A 12,469-nucleotide genomic window follows, 5' to 3' on the forward strand; every position below is an offset into this window, starting at 1 on the left:
GGGAAATGTTGTGTATGAGTGTACCGTTGTGTTTACGACACTAGACCGTAAAGTGTGACTGCTCTGTTGTTGTACCGGCTTGTAACGTGCGTTGCCAGCGTACATGTTTGTTACCCAGTAAAGATGGACCTATAAAGCTCACCCTTCTAGTAGCGTGCCTTATTATGTGGATATAACAAGTTGTAGTAATAATAATAATATGGGTAATAATAATAATAATAATAAGGGTAATAATAATAAGGGTAATAATAATGATGATAATAATAATAATAATAATATATATTTGTTTTTTTATTATTCTGAATACAACATTAATGGACTGAACCAGTCTGTCTGTCTGTCTGTCTGTCTGTCTGTCTGTCTGTCTGATATAAATTATTATATTATGAACCATACACTAACCACTTCAGACCTATTTTATACATACGCTATTTGAAAATAGCAGATCTACAAGCTCACAGTAACCGAGCTTGTAGATCTGCTATTTGTTGAACAACGTGTTGCTAATCACCGCGTTGGGAGCTTACATCTGGGGCTGTCATTACTGGACTGATATTATTTATTGGGGGGGGGGTAGGCAAGTGGTACATATTGCTGGAGATAGACGGACAGGCAGGCAGACAGACAGACAGACAGACAGACAGACAGACAGACAGATCGATCGACAAGATACATAGATAGATACATATACACAGACAGACAGACAGACAGACAGACAGACAGACAGACAGACAGACAGACAGACAGACAGACAGACCGACCGAATCACACTAACCGATGCGCTTACTTTAATTGTGATATAATAATAATAATTATAATAATCCTACACTTCGCAGATATAAATGATTATATTATGAATCACTAACCAATTCAGACGTATTTTATACATACGCTATTTGAAAATAGCAGATAAGCTCACAATAACAGTTGTTGTGAGCTTGTAGATCTGCTATTTGTTGAACAACATGCTGGAGATAGATAGTTTGATAGATAGATAGATAGATATTTAGATAGATTTATAGATAGACAGACAGACACACCTTTTTTTCGGTTTCATTTTTTTCATTTTTCTTTTCTGAAACCGCTCCATTAGCGGCGCTAAGGTGGAGCTTGGAGCTTGAGGGTCCATAGCTAAAACCCCCAAAAATGTTAGCCTACAGTGGGCTATATATATGTACAGTACACGTTGTGTATTATTATGTTACAGCATGCACTTGCGCACGTGGAAAAATCCGGCTTGATATCAATAGAGAAAATGAATTCTAATACATTCTAATAAATTCATGACTGATACCAAATGAAAATATAAACTTGAAAGACCATATAAACATTAAAATTATAAGAATTCAAGTACAATTGCCAGAGATCTGGCCAAATGAAATCTCAACTGTTCTGTTTGAATGCACAAAATATGCTGATATAGAATTATTATGAGTGACCCCTTGGGCCAGGGGGGGGGGGGGGGGGTTCGGGGGGGTCCCTTTGGGGGGGGGGGGGTGTAGGAGTGGGGGGGTTTAGGAATGTGGATTACAGTAAAATTGTAATGACAAATTCCAAGATGAACTCTGCAGCCGCACTGAGGCGCTCCAAGCCGTCAGATATTCCCCGAATGTTGGTACCTGGATTGCCTTTCAATAAAACCATATTTGATGGGCATATGTATCACCTACCTGTTACTGATTTGAGAGAATTTACATTATTGTAATCAGTTCATTATTTCCTGTGTAAACCATGAATAAAACTGAAGTGTGTCATTTGGAGCGAATGGAATGGACTTCAAACGGCCCCGCCTCTGGTCCCACCTCCGCTCCCCCCCGCCTCCCTGCGAGGTTTCGAGTAGCAGTTTCAGAGTTTCAACACTTATGGCATGCCTCTGCCGCCGCTGCTGCTGTGTGTGTGCGTGCGCGCGCGCGTGTGTGTGTGTGTGTGTTCAGAGATTTGAGGAGAATGTGCTGCTGTGTGTGACGCTAAATCACAGTTTCAAAATAAAGTTTAACCATTGATTTTTTTTTCAGTCTTTCAACAATAAAGTTGCTAGTTTCAAAAACGATTCCCATTTAAAAGGTTTCTAACATGGAAAACAAAATAATACCCAAGGAGAACAGTGCCAAAATGCATATTCTGAAAGTGTGTTTGTGACCAATTTGAAACTCTGAAAAGGTGTTGACGAAACACTGTAAAATGTGTTTGCAAGGATTTGAGAAACACTTTCAGCCTATCAACACTTTTTTCAAAGATTCAAAACCAGTTCTCAGTCTTGAAATTATTTTCAAGCCTTTTGAACCCTTTATTTTAAGTCAGGAGTTTACAAGGTTTCACACATGTAAAACAAAATAATACCCAGGGAGAACAGTGCCAAAATGCATATTCTGAAAGTGTGTTTGTGACAAATTTGAAACTCTGAAAATGTGTTGGCGAAACACTGTAAAATATTTGTTCAGAGTTTTGAATTTTTTTTTCGGCCTATCAACACTTTTTTCAGAGATTCAACACTTTTTTCAGAGATTCAACACTTTTTTCAGAGATTCGAAACGAGTTTTCAGTCTTGCAAAAAAGGTTTTCAAGGTTCTGAAACCTTTATTTGAAGTTAGGAGTATTGGCAGTGATCCGATTCCATAAACCTGCGCTGCTTGGTTTTATACTTTATCCAACATGACAGCCATGTAAACAAACAACCAATGTCATTTACAACTAAACGTTGCTCTCAAGAATGTTTTTGAAAACATTTGAAGTGAGAAATAGACGATGCAATAACCGAAAAGTGATTCTATTTGATCCACTGCACTTCCTTGTTTATCGTGGCGCATCGACGGGGGAATACCAAAACGCTCGCCCCAAAACACAGTCGCCCCGGGGCAAATCCGGCGGTATTACAGGCAAATCGGCGGTATATAGAATGGGGGGCGAGTGTGTTTTGGGGCGAGTCTTTTTTTTTTTTTTTTTTTTTTTCCCCGAGGCGAACTTGTCCGCCCAGCCCAATACTTATGGAATACTTTCATTGCCGTAAGCAAGGAAATACTTCGTTTTGTTGTTACTTTTGAGTCCATTTATTTATTTATGTATTTAAGTAGCCGTGTAATAAGCGGGATAATGCATGGGGAGGTAGTCATTATTGAAATTTAAAGCCCTCCGCCTCGGTGCATTATCACCCTGTCGGGCTTTAAATTTCAATAATGACTACCTCCCCATGCATTATCCCTTGCATATATCTCCCTGCTCCTAAATGGTAATGTGCTGATCAGGGAGTTATGTATAAGCAGGGCCTGAACGCCAAGATCAAATATAATATTCACACTTGTATTTACATTTTTATAAATAAAATGTTCTCAAGATATTTTGTGCTCTGCTCCTGGGGGTTTGTGATCTCAGATTCTGTGTCATGCTTGGGCAGGTAATCTGTAATATCACAGGAGCAGAGTCACACCGACGAAATGAATGCAATATCATTGCAATCAATGGTAAATGGTTAATCCTGAGCTGAAGTAAGTGTCTAACTGAACTAATCTTATTTGATTTTGCATTTTGAAATGTGTAGGGAAGTGTTAGGACTGTTAATATGTCAGTTTGTTCCCCAGTAAAACATGATGCTCAACTTAACGGATGCTTAATCTATAGGCCCATTTTATGATCAAATATTTATAAGTCAAGGAATTACGTAGGAAAATACCTCGAGATTTATTCAAACTCTTTACAAAGTTGCTGCAACTAGATGATCACTAGCCTGCCATTAGCACACTCTATAATGATGGGGAGGCTTTCTTAATCATCTTCATATTCTGAGCTGAGCAAGATCAGACGTGTCAACTACTACTATTATAGGCTTTTATTACACGGCTTGGTTGAATGCTCGATTCTGATTGGTCAGTCATCGGTCATTATTTCTTGATAATGACCGATGAGCTCTATAACGGACCGCTGTGTAATCAGAGACTCAGAACACCTGCCTGTGCCAACCTGCGCTGCTTGGTTTTATACTTTATCCAACATGACAGCCATGTAAACAAACAACCAATGTCATTTACAACTAAACGTTGCTCTCAAGAATGTTTTTGAAAACATTTGAAGTGAGAAATAGACGATGCAATAACCGAAAAGTGATTCTATTTGATCCACTGCACTTCCTTGTTTATCGTGGCGCATCGACGGGGGAATACCAAAACGCTCGCCCCAAAACACAGTCGCCCCGGGGCAAATCCGGCGGTATTACAGGCAAATCGGCGGTATATAGAATGGGGGGCGAGTGTGTTTTGGGGCGAGTCTTTTTTTTTTTTTTTTTTTTTTTCCCCGAGGCGAACTTGTCCGCCCAGCCCAATACTTATGGAATACTTTCATTGCCGTAAGCAAGGAAATACTTCGTTTTGTTGTTACTTTTGAGTCCATTTATTTATTTATGTATTTAAGTAGCCGTGTAATAAGCGGGATAATGCATGGGGAGGTAGTCATTATTGAAATTTAAAGCCCTTCAGGGTGATAATGCACCTCGGCTCCGCCTCGGTGCATTATCACCCTGTCGGGCTTTAAATTTCAATAATGACTACCTCCCCATGCATTATCCCTTGCATAATAAGTTATGTAAAACACCTTCCAAGAAGCCAACACAAGTGAAGCAATCATCAGCAACCATTTTAGATCATTTATTCTCACGTACAAAGAAACGACATCTGCTGTTAAACAGCTAAAAGTATTAAAGCAACGTCATTTACAGAAAACAATGTGTAAACACTTCTAAAGGTAGTCTTAAATTGTTTGTGCTATATATTAGATTTGATTTGTCCTGCAATCTTGCTCAATGACCATATTCACATGATGAGCAAAAGTGTGTGGATTGGCCAAATGTTGCTCTGCTGGTCATCATGTTGAATTGTGTTCATCTTGTCATCACATTGTTAACTTCGTCACTGTTATTTGTCCTGGTTCTTAAAGTGTTTGATCATGTCTGGATCGTGAGCACTCCGTTTTCAGGCTGGCAGTAGGCTACATTGATCACGTTATATTATTTGATCTGTAGTGGGTATTTCTTTCCACCCCAGATGCTGAAATCGCCACTCGCCACTGAAATCGCCATCGGTGTTAAGAGGCGCTTTTGTGTCCTGGGGTCTTCATGTTGTGTGCATCACGTCTCGTGTCAGTTCCCAAAGCATCTCAACCTGCATGTTCATTCACAGCACTTCTTTTTCTTTGACGGTTCTGCGTTGGCCACGCTGCTGGTTCTCTGTAGCTGCAGTGTTCGGGGTCCAGAACACTTGATCCCATCCCACCCCTCCCTCAGTTCCACCTCGCCGCTCAGCAGACCCTGGTAGACCCGCCGGGTGATGAGCTCGAAGGCCTCTTTCACGCCGTGGCCGGTCTTGGACGAGGCCTCCACGTAGGGCATGCCCAGCTGGCCGGCTAACTTCTCCGCCTCCGCCCTGCTCACCTCCCTCAGCCCCTGGGCGTCCTGGTCGCTCTTGTGCCCCACCAGAACGAACAGCACGGCGTGCGGCTGGACGCGCTCGCTCACCTCCGCGTGCCACTCCTTGATGTGATCGAAGGAGGCTCGGCTGGACAGGTCAAACACCAGCAGACCCCCCACTGAGTTGCGGTAGTAAGAACGGGTCACTGACCTATAAGAGAAGGAGAGAGAGAGAGAGAGAGAGAGAGAGAGAGAGAGAGAGAGAGAGAGAGAGAGAGAGAGAGAGAGAGAGAGAGAGAGAGAGAGACCACAAGAAAAGAGAGATTTGGAGCATTAGAATTTCTCACATGTATAACGTACAGTATGGTTACACTAATGAACCTGCCAGTGGGAGTTTATGAGCTTGTAGATCTGCTATGTTTGAAAAATCATGAAAAGTTGTGCAAATATTTTTTTTTAAATTGGCTGACATTTGTAACTAAAATCTTTGCTTCTGGGGGTTCCTGGAACTAAATATTTTTTACAAACGTTCGCTTTAAAAAATATACAATCCAAGATTTTGCCACGAATATTCACGATTTTTCAAAAATAGCAGATCTACAAGCTCATGAGCTTGTATATCTGCTATTTTTGAATAACCAAAGAAAACTAAAAATGACACACATATGCGTTCCCGGTCTTAATGGGTTAACTGGTTTGATTCTTCACCTGGAGTGGCCCTCCGTTTTTTGTTTCATTCCACATTTTAATGTATGTATTGTAGAAACACAGAACGTTTGAAAATGTTACATTTGTCTAACCATCCACAAGTTGTGTGCCTGTGTTTATGAGTCAGCGAGAGAAGATCACACTAGCAAATGTTACAATACATTTAGTGGGTTCCCAGATTGTGATGCATCGAACCCTAATGGATAACAAAGCAGCCAAATGAAAACATCTGCTCGTCCTTGTTCTTGAAAATACTGGACGTTCATTTCCATTCGGTAGGATGACTTAATGACCTCAGTACAGGAGGCAACTGTCTCCATACCATGCCATGTACAAAGCATTCTAGCTTACTTAAAACCTATATACTATCTATATACTACTATATACTAGGCCCTCTCTTTTTTTCCCTCTACACCAGAGGTTTTCAACTGGTGGTCTGTGAAGGTATTTTATGTGGTCCCTGGTCATCCATTCAGTAATCTTTCTTTGTTCATCATTTTATTTTGTTTTATTTTGGAGAAACTTAGTAATTTGGTATTTGTGTGATATACGAGGACAGTGGAATTAAACACATTATCAGTGGTCATTTGAGGAGGCTTGTGTTCAATTCCAAAAGCACTTCAAGCTTTACTACAGAAGAAGGATCAGCTCATTGTCCACAGTAGTATGAATCACAGGCCCTTGTGAAGTTCTGGATGAGTTTTCAGACAGTAAAAGCTAAATGTAATTTACCTTTTGTAATTATGTATTTCTGTGAGAGTGGTATTGCCACACTGGCATACCTGAAGAATATCAGTATTATTATATAACAGTATTTATGTACAGGGCAACGTTGGAGCCAGAAAATTACACGAGACTCTGTCCCTGACCACCACTATAGCCAAGAAAAGACAGACATGAACCACCTGTAATCATGCCATGGACCATTAGTGGGCCATGGACCACTACTTGAGAAGCAGTGCACTAATATGACCTGGTGACCTAAGATGACGAGTCAATGAAGTCAGTTACTGGGAAGTCTGAGGTCAAGAAATTCCACAGAGAAGGGAGTTAGAATCTCAAGAAGGGAAAGTGAAAGTGAAGGGAAATGTGGCCATTTAATGGCATGTGTTTGCTCACTCATAAATGTTACAAATCAGTATAGTATCAGTTAACGAATGAGTTTAATATGGAAGGTTGGATAAAGTAAGAGGAATATATCAGTGGTTGGTTCTCAACCCACCTTTAACTAATCTTAGCCCACATATCCCCACCCAACACGACAGTGGTCCCCAGGTTGATTCTTAGTCAGGGTGGTGGTCCCTGTTTCCCAATCGCCGGTCTATACGAGCTTGTAGATCTGCTATTTTCGACAAATGTTTGCCCCAGAATAGAGATGCTACGGTTCAAGTGGCTAAGAGCAGTGGGCAGCCACCGAGCGATGAGCACTTAGGGGTTCAGTGTCTTGCTCAAGAACACTATCACATAAAGCTATAAGGAGCTGGGGATTGAACGCGGGGGCCTTCCGATTCCCAGGCGACCGCTCTACCTCCTGAATCACTGCCGCCCCTAGATCTGGCTGTTGATAGACAAATCGGCTATTACCTGGTCTCTAATAACCAGACATCGCCGTCACCTTATCGCATACATGGGAAACTGGAGGCCCGGGGGCCACATGCGGCCCCCACCTTCATTTAATGGGGCAGGTTAATATGGGAATACTAATATATTATTGATTTTAGCTGTTACAATTCCAAACATGCAAACATGTATTAGTAGCTTAATGACTAGTATTAAAATTATATCGTCTTTTTTTATGTCCAATGTATTTGTATTTAAGTTCATTAAGTTAACAAGTGCATCTAAATGCATTTGAAATTAAAATGAATAAACAGAAATTCAAAAATAGCACCAAAAAAAAGGATCTGGATTCCAATTCAAAAATAGCAAAAATAGCAGATCTACAAGCTCAAAACGCGCCGCACTGCGACGCGTTTTGAGCTTGTAGATCTGCTATTTTTGCTATTTTTGTGTGACATAGAATGCCGAAAAAAGTTAAAATACTGAGTGAGTGTGGAAATATAGTGCCTCTCTCCATCATCAAAGTTGCATCACCCCTGCCTTATCCTCACCTGAACCTCTCCTGGCCGGCCGTGTCCCAGAACTGCAGCTTGACCCGGACCCCCGGCTCCACCTCCAGGAAGTGGACGTAGAAGTCCACGCCCACCGTCTGGTTGATGCACTCCAAGAACTGGTCCTCCGTGTAGCGCTTCAGCAGGGACGACTTCCCCACAGTGGAGTCCCCCAGCATGATGATCCTGAACTGGTACTGCCACAGGGACAGGTCCATGGCTGGAGGCCAGTAGCAGGCAGGCAGGGACAGAGGGACGAGGAAAAGGGAGGGTGGAGGGAGGGGGAGTCGTGGAGATGAGAGAGAGTCGAAGTTAGAAGAAAAAGCAGTTGAAGGATCAAACGGAAAAAACCCAGGAGAGGAAACCCCCCGGGAGAAGAGGGGAAGGGGATAAGGTATAGCTACTGTGAAGAAAAAAAGGGAAATTGAGGACAAAAGGGTCTAAGGAGTGAAGAATGAGGTTTCAGTGAACAGTTGGACAGAAAGGAGAGAGTCAGCGAGTGTGTGACAGTCCTTTCCCAGGGAGGGAGAGAGCACACAGCCAGAGAAAGCACACAGCCAGTCGGAGGCCAAGATGGTTCCCTATATCCCAGACACTCCCAGGGTTGAGAAAGAGCCAGTTGTCCGCCACTCCTCATAAATCTCACACGCTATACAGAGCAGTGCCGTGCCCTGCAAGTCTGCCAACACCCTCTCACACACACACACAGCTGAACACCTGCAGCCTCCAAATATCTGTCTCTTGGAGTTAGTGTGAGATCCTCAACAGGGGAAAGTTATTGCCAAGTGCAGAGAGATCAATATGACACTGTCTTTTTTTGCTGTCTTCATCCAAGCAATGCTGGTCTTCACTGCTACTGTAAGGCTACTGTAAGGCTATAACGCGTGTGCACGATTGTATCGGTGAGGGAATGTGTACGCAACACAGGGGTGGGGACTTCCAAAGGTTTGCCTCTGGTGCGTGTTTATACTTGACAAAAGGAGGGGCATGAGAGAGAAGGAGCAGGGAGGGAGGGAGGGTTGTCAGTTGGAAAGGGAGGGCTATGCTGTATGTGGGAGAAATAATGGGGAAGTGAATGTATTCATCACCGTATTTAGGCAGAGCCCTGCCATTTCCTGTTGTCACTGCTGTGCCGCACCAGCGTTCATTGTTAACCGAGCATAATATACAGTGTACCGGAGAGTGTGAGCACTTACGTAGCTGAGCTGACAATGTGGAGCATATCAGTGTCAGTGTTCAGTTTTCCATACATGATATACCAGTGAGTCATTCAACTCCAGCAACAACAGCAAGTGGTGGAAAAAGTACTCAAATGTTTTACTTAAGTAAAAGTATCAATGCTGCAATGTAGAAGAGCTCTGTTACAAGTAAAAGTCCGGAAATCAAAATTTACTTGAGTAAAAGTACAAAAGTATTGGTATACAAATGTACTTAAAGTACCAAAAGTAAAAGTACTATAATGTTTGAAAATAGCAGATCTACAAGCTCACAACGTTGTGAGCTTGTAGATCGGCTATTTTCAAATAGCCTAGGTATAAAATAGGGCTAAAGTAAAATAGCTAGTAACTAAAGTTTTCAAATAATTGTAGTGGAGTAAAAGTACCATATTTGCCTCTGAGATGTAGTGGAGTAGAAGAAAAAGTACATAAAATGGGAAATACTCCAGTAAAGTAAAAAAATCATCAAAAGTGTACTTAAGTACAGTACTTGAGTAAAAATGTACTTAGTTACTTTACGCCACTGAACAACAGCAATAGGTTTTATGGCCCTGCGGGCCTCCATGGCTGACTGAACTGTAGCTATTCAAAAAAGGGAAGTTCACAACAAGAACAATACAAGCTCTAAGTCCCCTGGGAAACAGTAGGCGCCGTGTATACAAGGCACAGGATATAAATTCCATGTTCTGTATGCGGATCTGGTTATTTTTAGTTAGGACTTCAAATGTACTTCAATGTCATGGTCTGTTTATGTTCGGAAAATGGCCTTGGATGTTGTTTGTTTAAGATCATAATATTACTGAAAAGTCATTTCATTTTTTTGCCAGTGCATGGACGAGAATAGTGCAGCATATCTCGGAGTCGTTTACCAGCGTTCAATGACTCACCGGTGTCTCACTCACTGATAAAAAAGCAGAACCACCCAATGTGTTTTGGTTAGCTGCACACCTAAAATAGGAGCCGACAAGAAGAAGCCGTACAATTTCTGCAATACCCATTGATTTAGTTTACCTATTGACCCGTGTTTCATGTAGGATAAACTAGTCCACTGCTCAAGTAATATTTCATGAGAAAATGTAAGAAAAATGTTGAACTAATAGGCATAGTGTGGGGAAGAAATCTTGAAATGAAATATTGACTGAGTCGATATACTTTGTTGCGTGCGGTATCACAGACTGAAGAGCTTGTAGATCTGCTATTATTTTCGGTGCAGGACCCCCGTTTTGCTGACAGTGCTGCTCTATCAGAGAGACAGCTTTTGGCTGCATTTGTTCATAGGACACTTGAGCTTCTGTTCTACTGTTACACGCTAACAGCTAATGTATTGTATTCAGCATTGCATATTATTTGCATGGATTGTTTTTCATACTCTGGAGTTTTGTATTTCACTTTACATTAACGAGTCAAAAGATCACTCCGATCCTGACTTACCGTCATCGTTGAGGGGGTTCCAGGCGTCTCCAGCATATATGACTGATGGATAGTTAGGAACCAAAGGGTCTATTAACTCTGAAAGTGTACAAATGGACACGGAGTTAACCCATTGAGGCCCGAGGTTCCGATTCTGCAAAATGCCTTCTAAATCCTAAACGGTTTTCTGAAAAAACATATGTTTCTATATCAGTGGTTTTCAAACTTTCTCATGTCAAGGACCCCCCAAAATGATATGAATTTGGCCGCGGATCCCTATCTCAAAATATGTTGTTCCAGGGACCCCCAGAAGCGAAGATTTGAGTTAAAAATGTTTGCTTTAAAAGAATATATATTCAAAGATTTGCACACATTTTCACGATTTTTCAAAAATAGCAGATCTACAAGCTCATAGCGCGGCACTCGGTGCCTCTATGAGCTTGTATATCTGCTATTTTTGAATAGCCAAAGTGTAAAATAATGCTTTTTAGCTCAAATGAAAAAGTGACACAGATGCGTTCCAGGTCTTTGGCTGCCAAAAACGCAGATCTGCGTTCTATTTAATCCCTCGCCTGGCTGCCAAAAACGCAGATCTGCGTTCTAAAAAAAAAAGACCAAGGAGATATGATTTTTCGAAGATTTAGACTCCCATCCACTTCCTTGTTAACTTAAAACTTAAAAATTCTGTAGCTCGGCTCCTGAGTACTTTTGTTTTTTCATTGAAAAATCTCTGGCAGTCTACTGCAAAAAATCTGAAATAATTCTGGCAGGAAATGAGTTAGTTAATTGATTAAAGGGTCTACACCATGAATTTTAACTTTTTCTTATTTTTTGTGTGTTTCTGGTCTCCCCTACCTCTCTTCTATCCCCAAAAATACCCCAGTTTGAACACTCAGGCTTTCACAGCAAATCTGGGGTTTTCTGTAAATTGGTCTCAAAACAGGCCAAACTGATTTGTACCCTGACGTGACGTCACGTCAGGGTACAATCCCTCCCGTTTTTCAGTTCCAACCCCTGGTTCCACACAGAACCAGGAGATAACATGCATACAAACTGGCTCAATAGCACCCCGTGCCAAACAGGACAATGTGGTATTGCAGGTGAAAGTGCTTTATAAGCCAGAGAGAAGTTAGTTGGAATGAGTATATCTGAGGCTTGATTTAGGCTCAAACCTTTTGAAAAACGTTTGAGGGACATAAAAAATATATTAAATATTATTATTTTTTAAAATTCATGGTGTAGATCCTTTAAAATAACACTGCAGGGGGGAGGTGGTGGGGGGGGGTCACTGATATAGGCATGTCAGTGTGGACCCCAAATAGGATGTTTCAGGGCCAAAAGGTGATGGACTGACACATCAATTGCATGAATGAAGCCTCTATCTAGCTTCCTCTACCATACATGCAGCTTTCCCCCTGATACAAAACCAGTCCAACATGTTATTTGTAATGTAGGCTTCAGAGATACAAGTACAGCGAGACATCAGGCCCTTTAATCATCCTTCTTCTATATATGCATCATTTCATGAATTATGTATATAGAGAAGGATGACTAAAGGGCCAGATGTCTCAAATTGTATGGTTTGATCCAGAATGAGCTTGCCAACTGATCCAGGCTAAAAGGCTGGCCAT

General features: G+C 41.5%; 1 protein-coding gene across 1 annotated transcript; it reads right to left on the reverse strand.

Annotated features, from left to right (window-relative positions):
- Window positions 1-4,618: 4,618 nt before the first annotated feature.
- rab42b (RAB42, member RAS oncogene family) lies at window positions 4,619-9,107 on the reverse strand. Its single transcript, XM_080426657.1, has 2 exons — window positions 8,212-9,107; window positions 4,619-5,603 (listed from the first exon to the last, which is right to left on the reverse strand). The coding sequence occupies exons 1-2, from the start codon at window positions 8,427-8,429 to the stop codon at window positions 5,156-5,158; spliced, it is 666 nt and encodes a 221-aa protein (XP_080282783.1). The 5' UTR covers window positions 8,430-9,107; the 3' UTR covers window positions 4,619-5,155.
- Between the last annotated feature and the right edge of the window lie 3,362 nt (window positions 9,108-12,469).

The sequence above is a fragment of the Gymnoscopelus braueri genome (genome assembly GCF_963280865.1).
Source record: "Gymnoscopelus braueri genome assembly, chromosome: 4".
Classification (NCBI taxonomy): domain Eukaryota; kingdom Metazoa; phylum Chordata; class Actinopteri; order Myctophiformes; family Myctophidae; genus Gymnoscopelus; species Gymnoscopelus braueri.

Excerpts from the sequence above, each read along its gene's own strand:
- rab42b (XM_080426657.1), bottom strand. The coding sequence starts at position 8,429 with ATGGACCTGTCCCTGTGGCAGTACCAGTTCAGGATCATCATGCTGGGG. Across the intron at positions 5,604-8,211 it reads GCCGGCCAGGAGAGGTTCAG|GTCAGTGACCCGTTCTTACT; the intron begins GTGAGGATAAGG and ends CTTCTCTTATAG.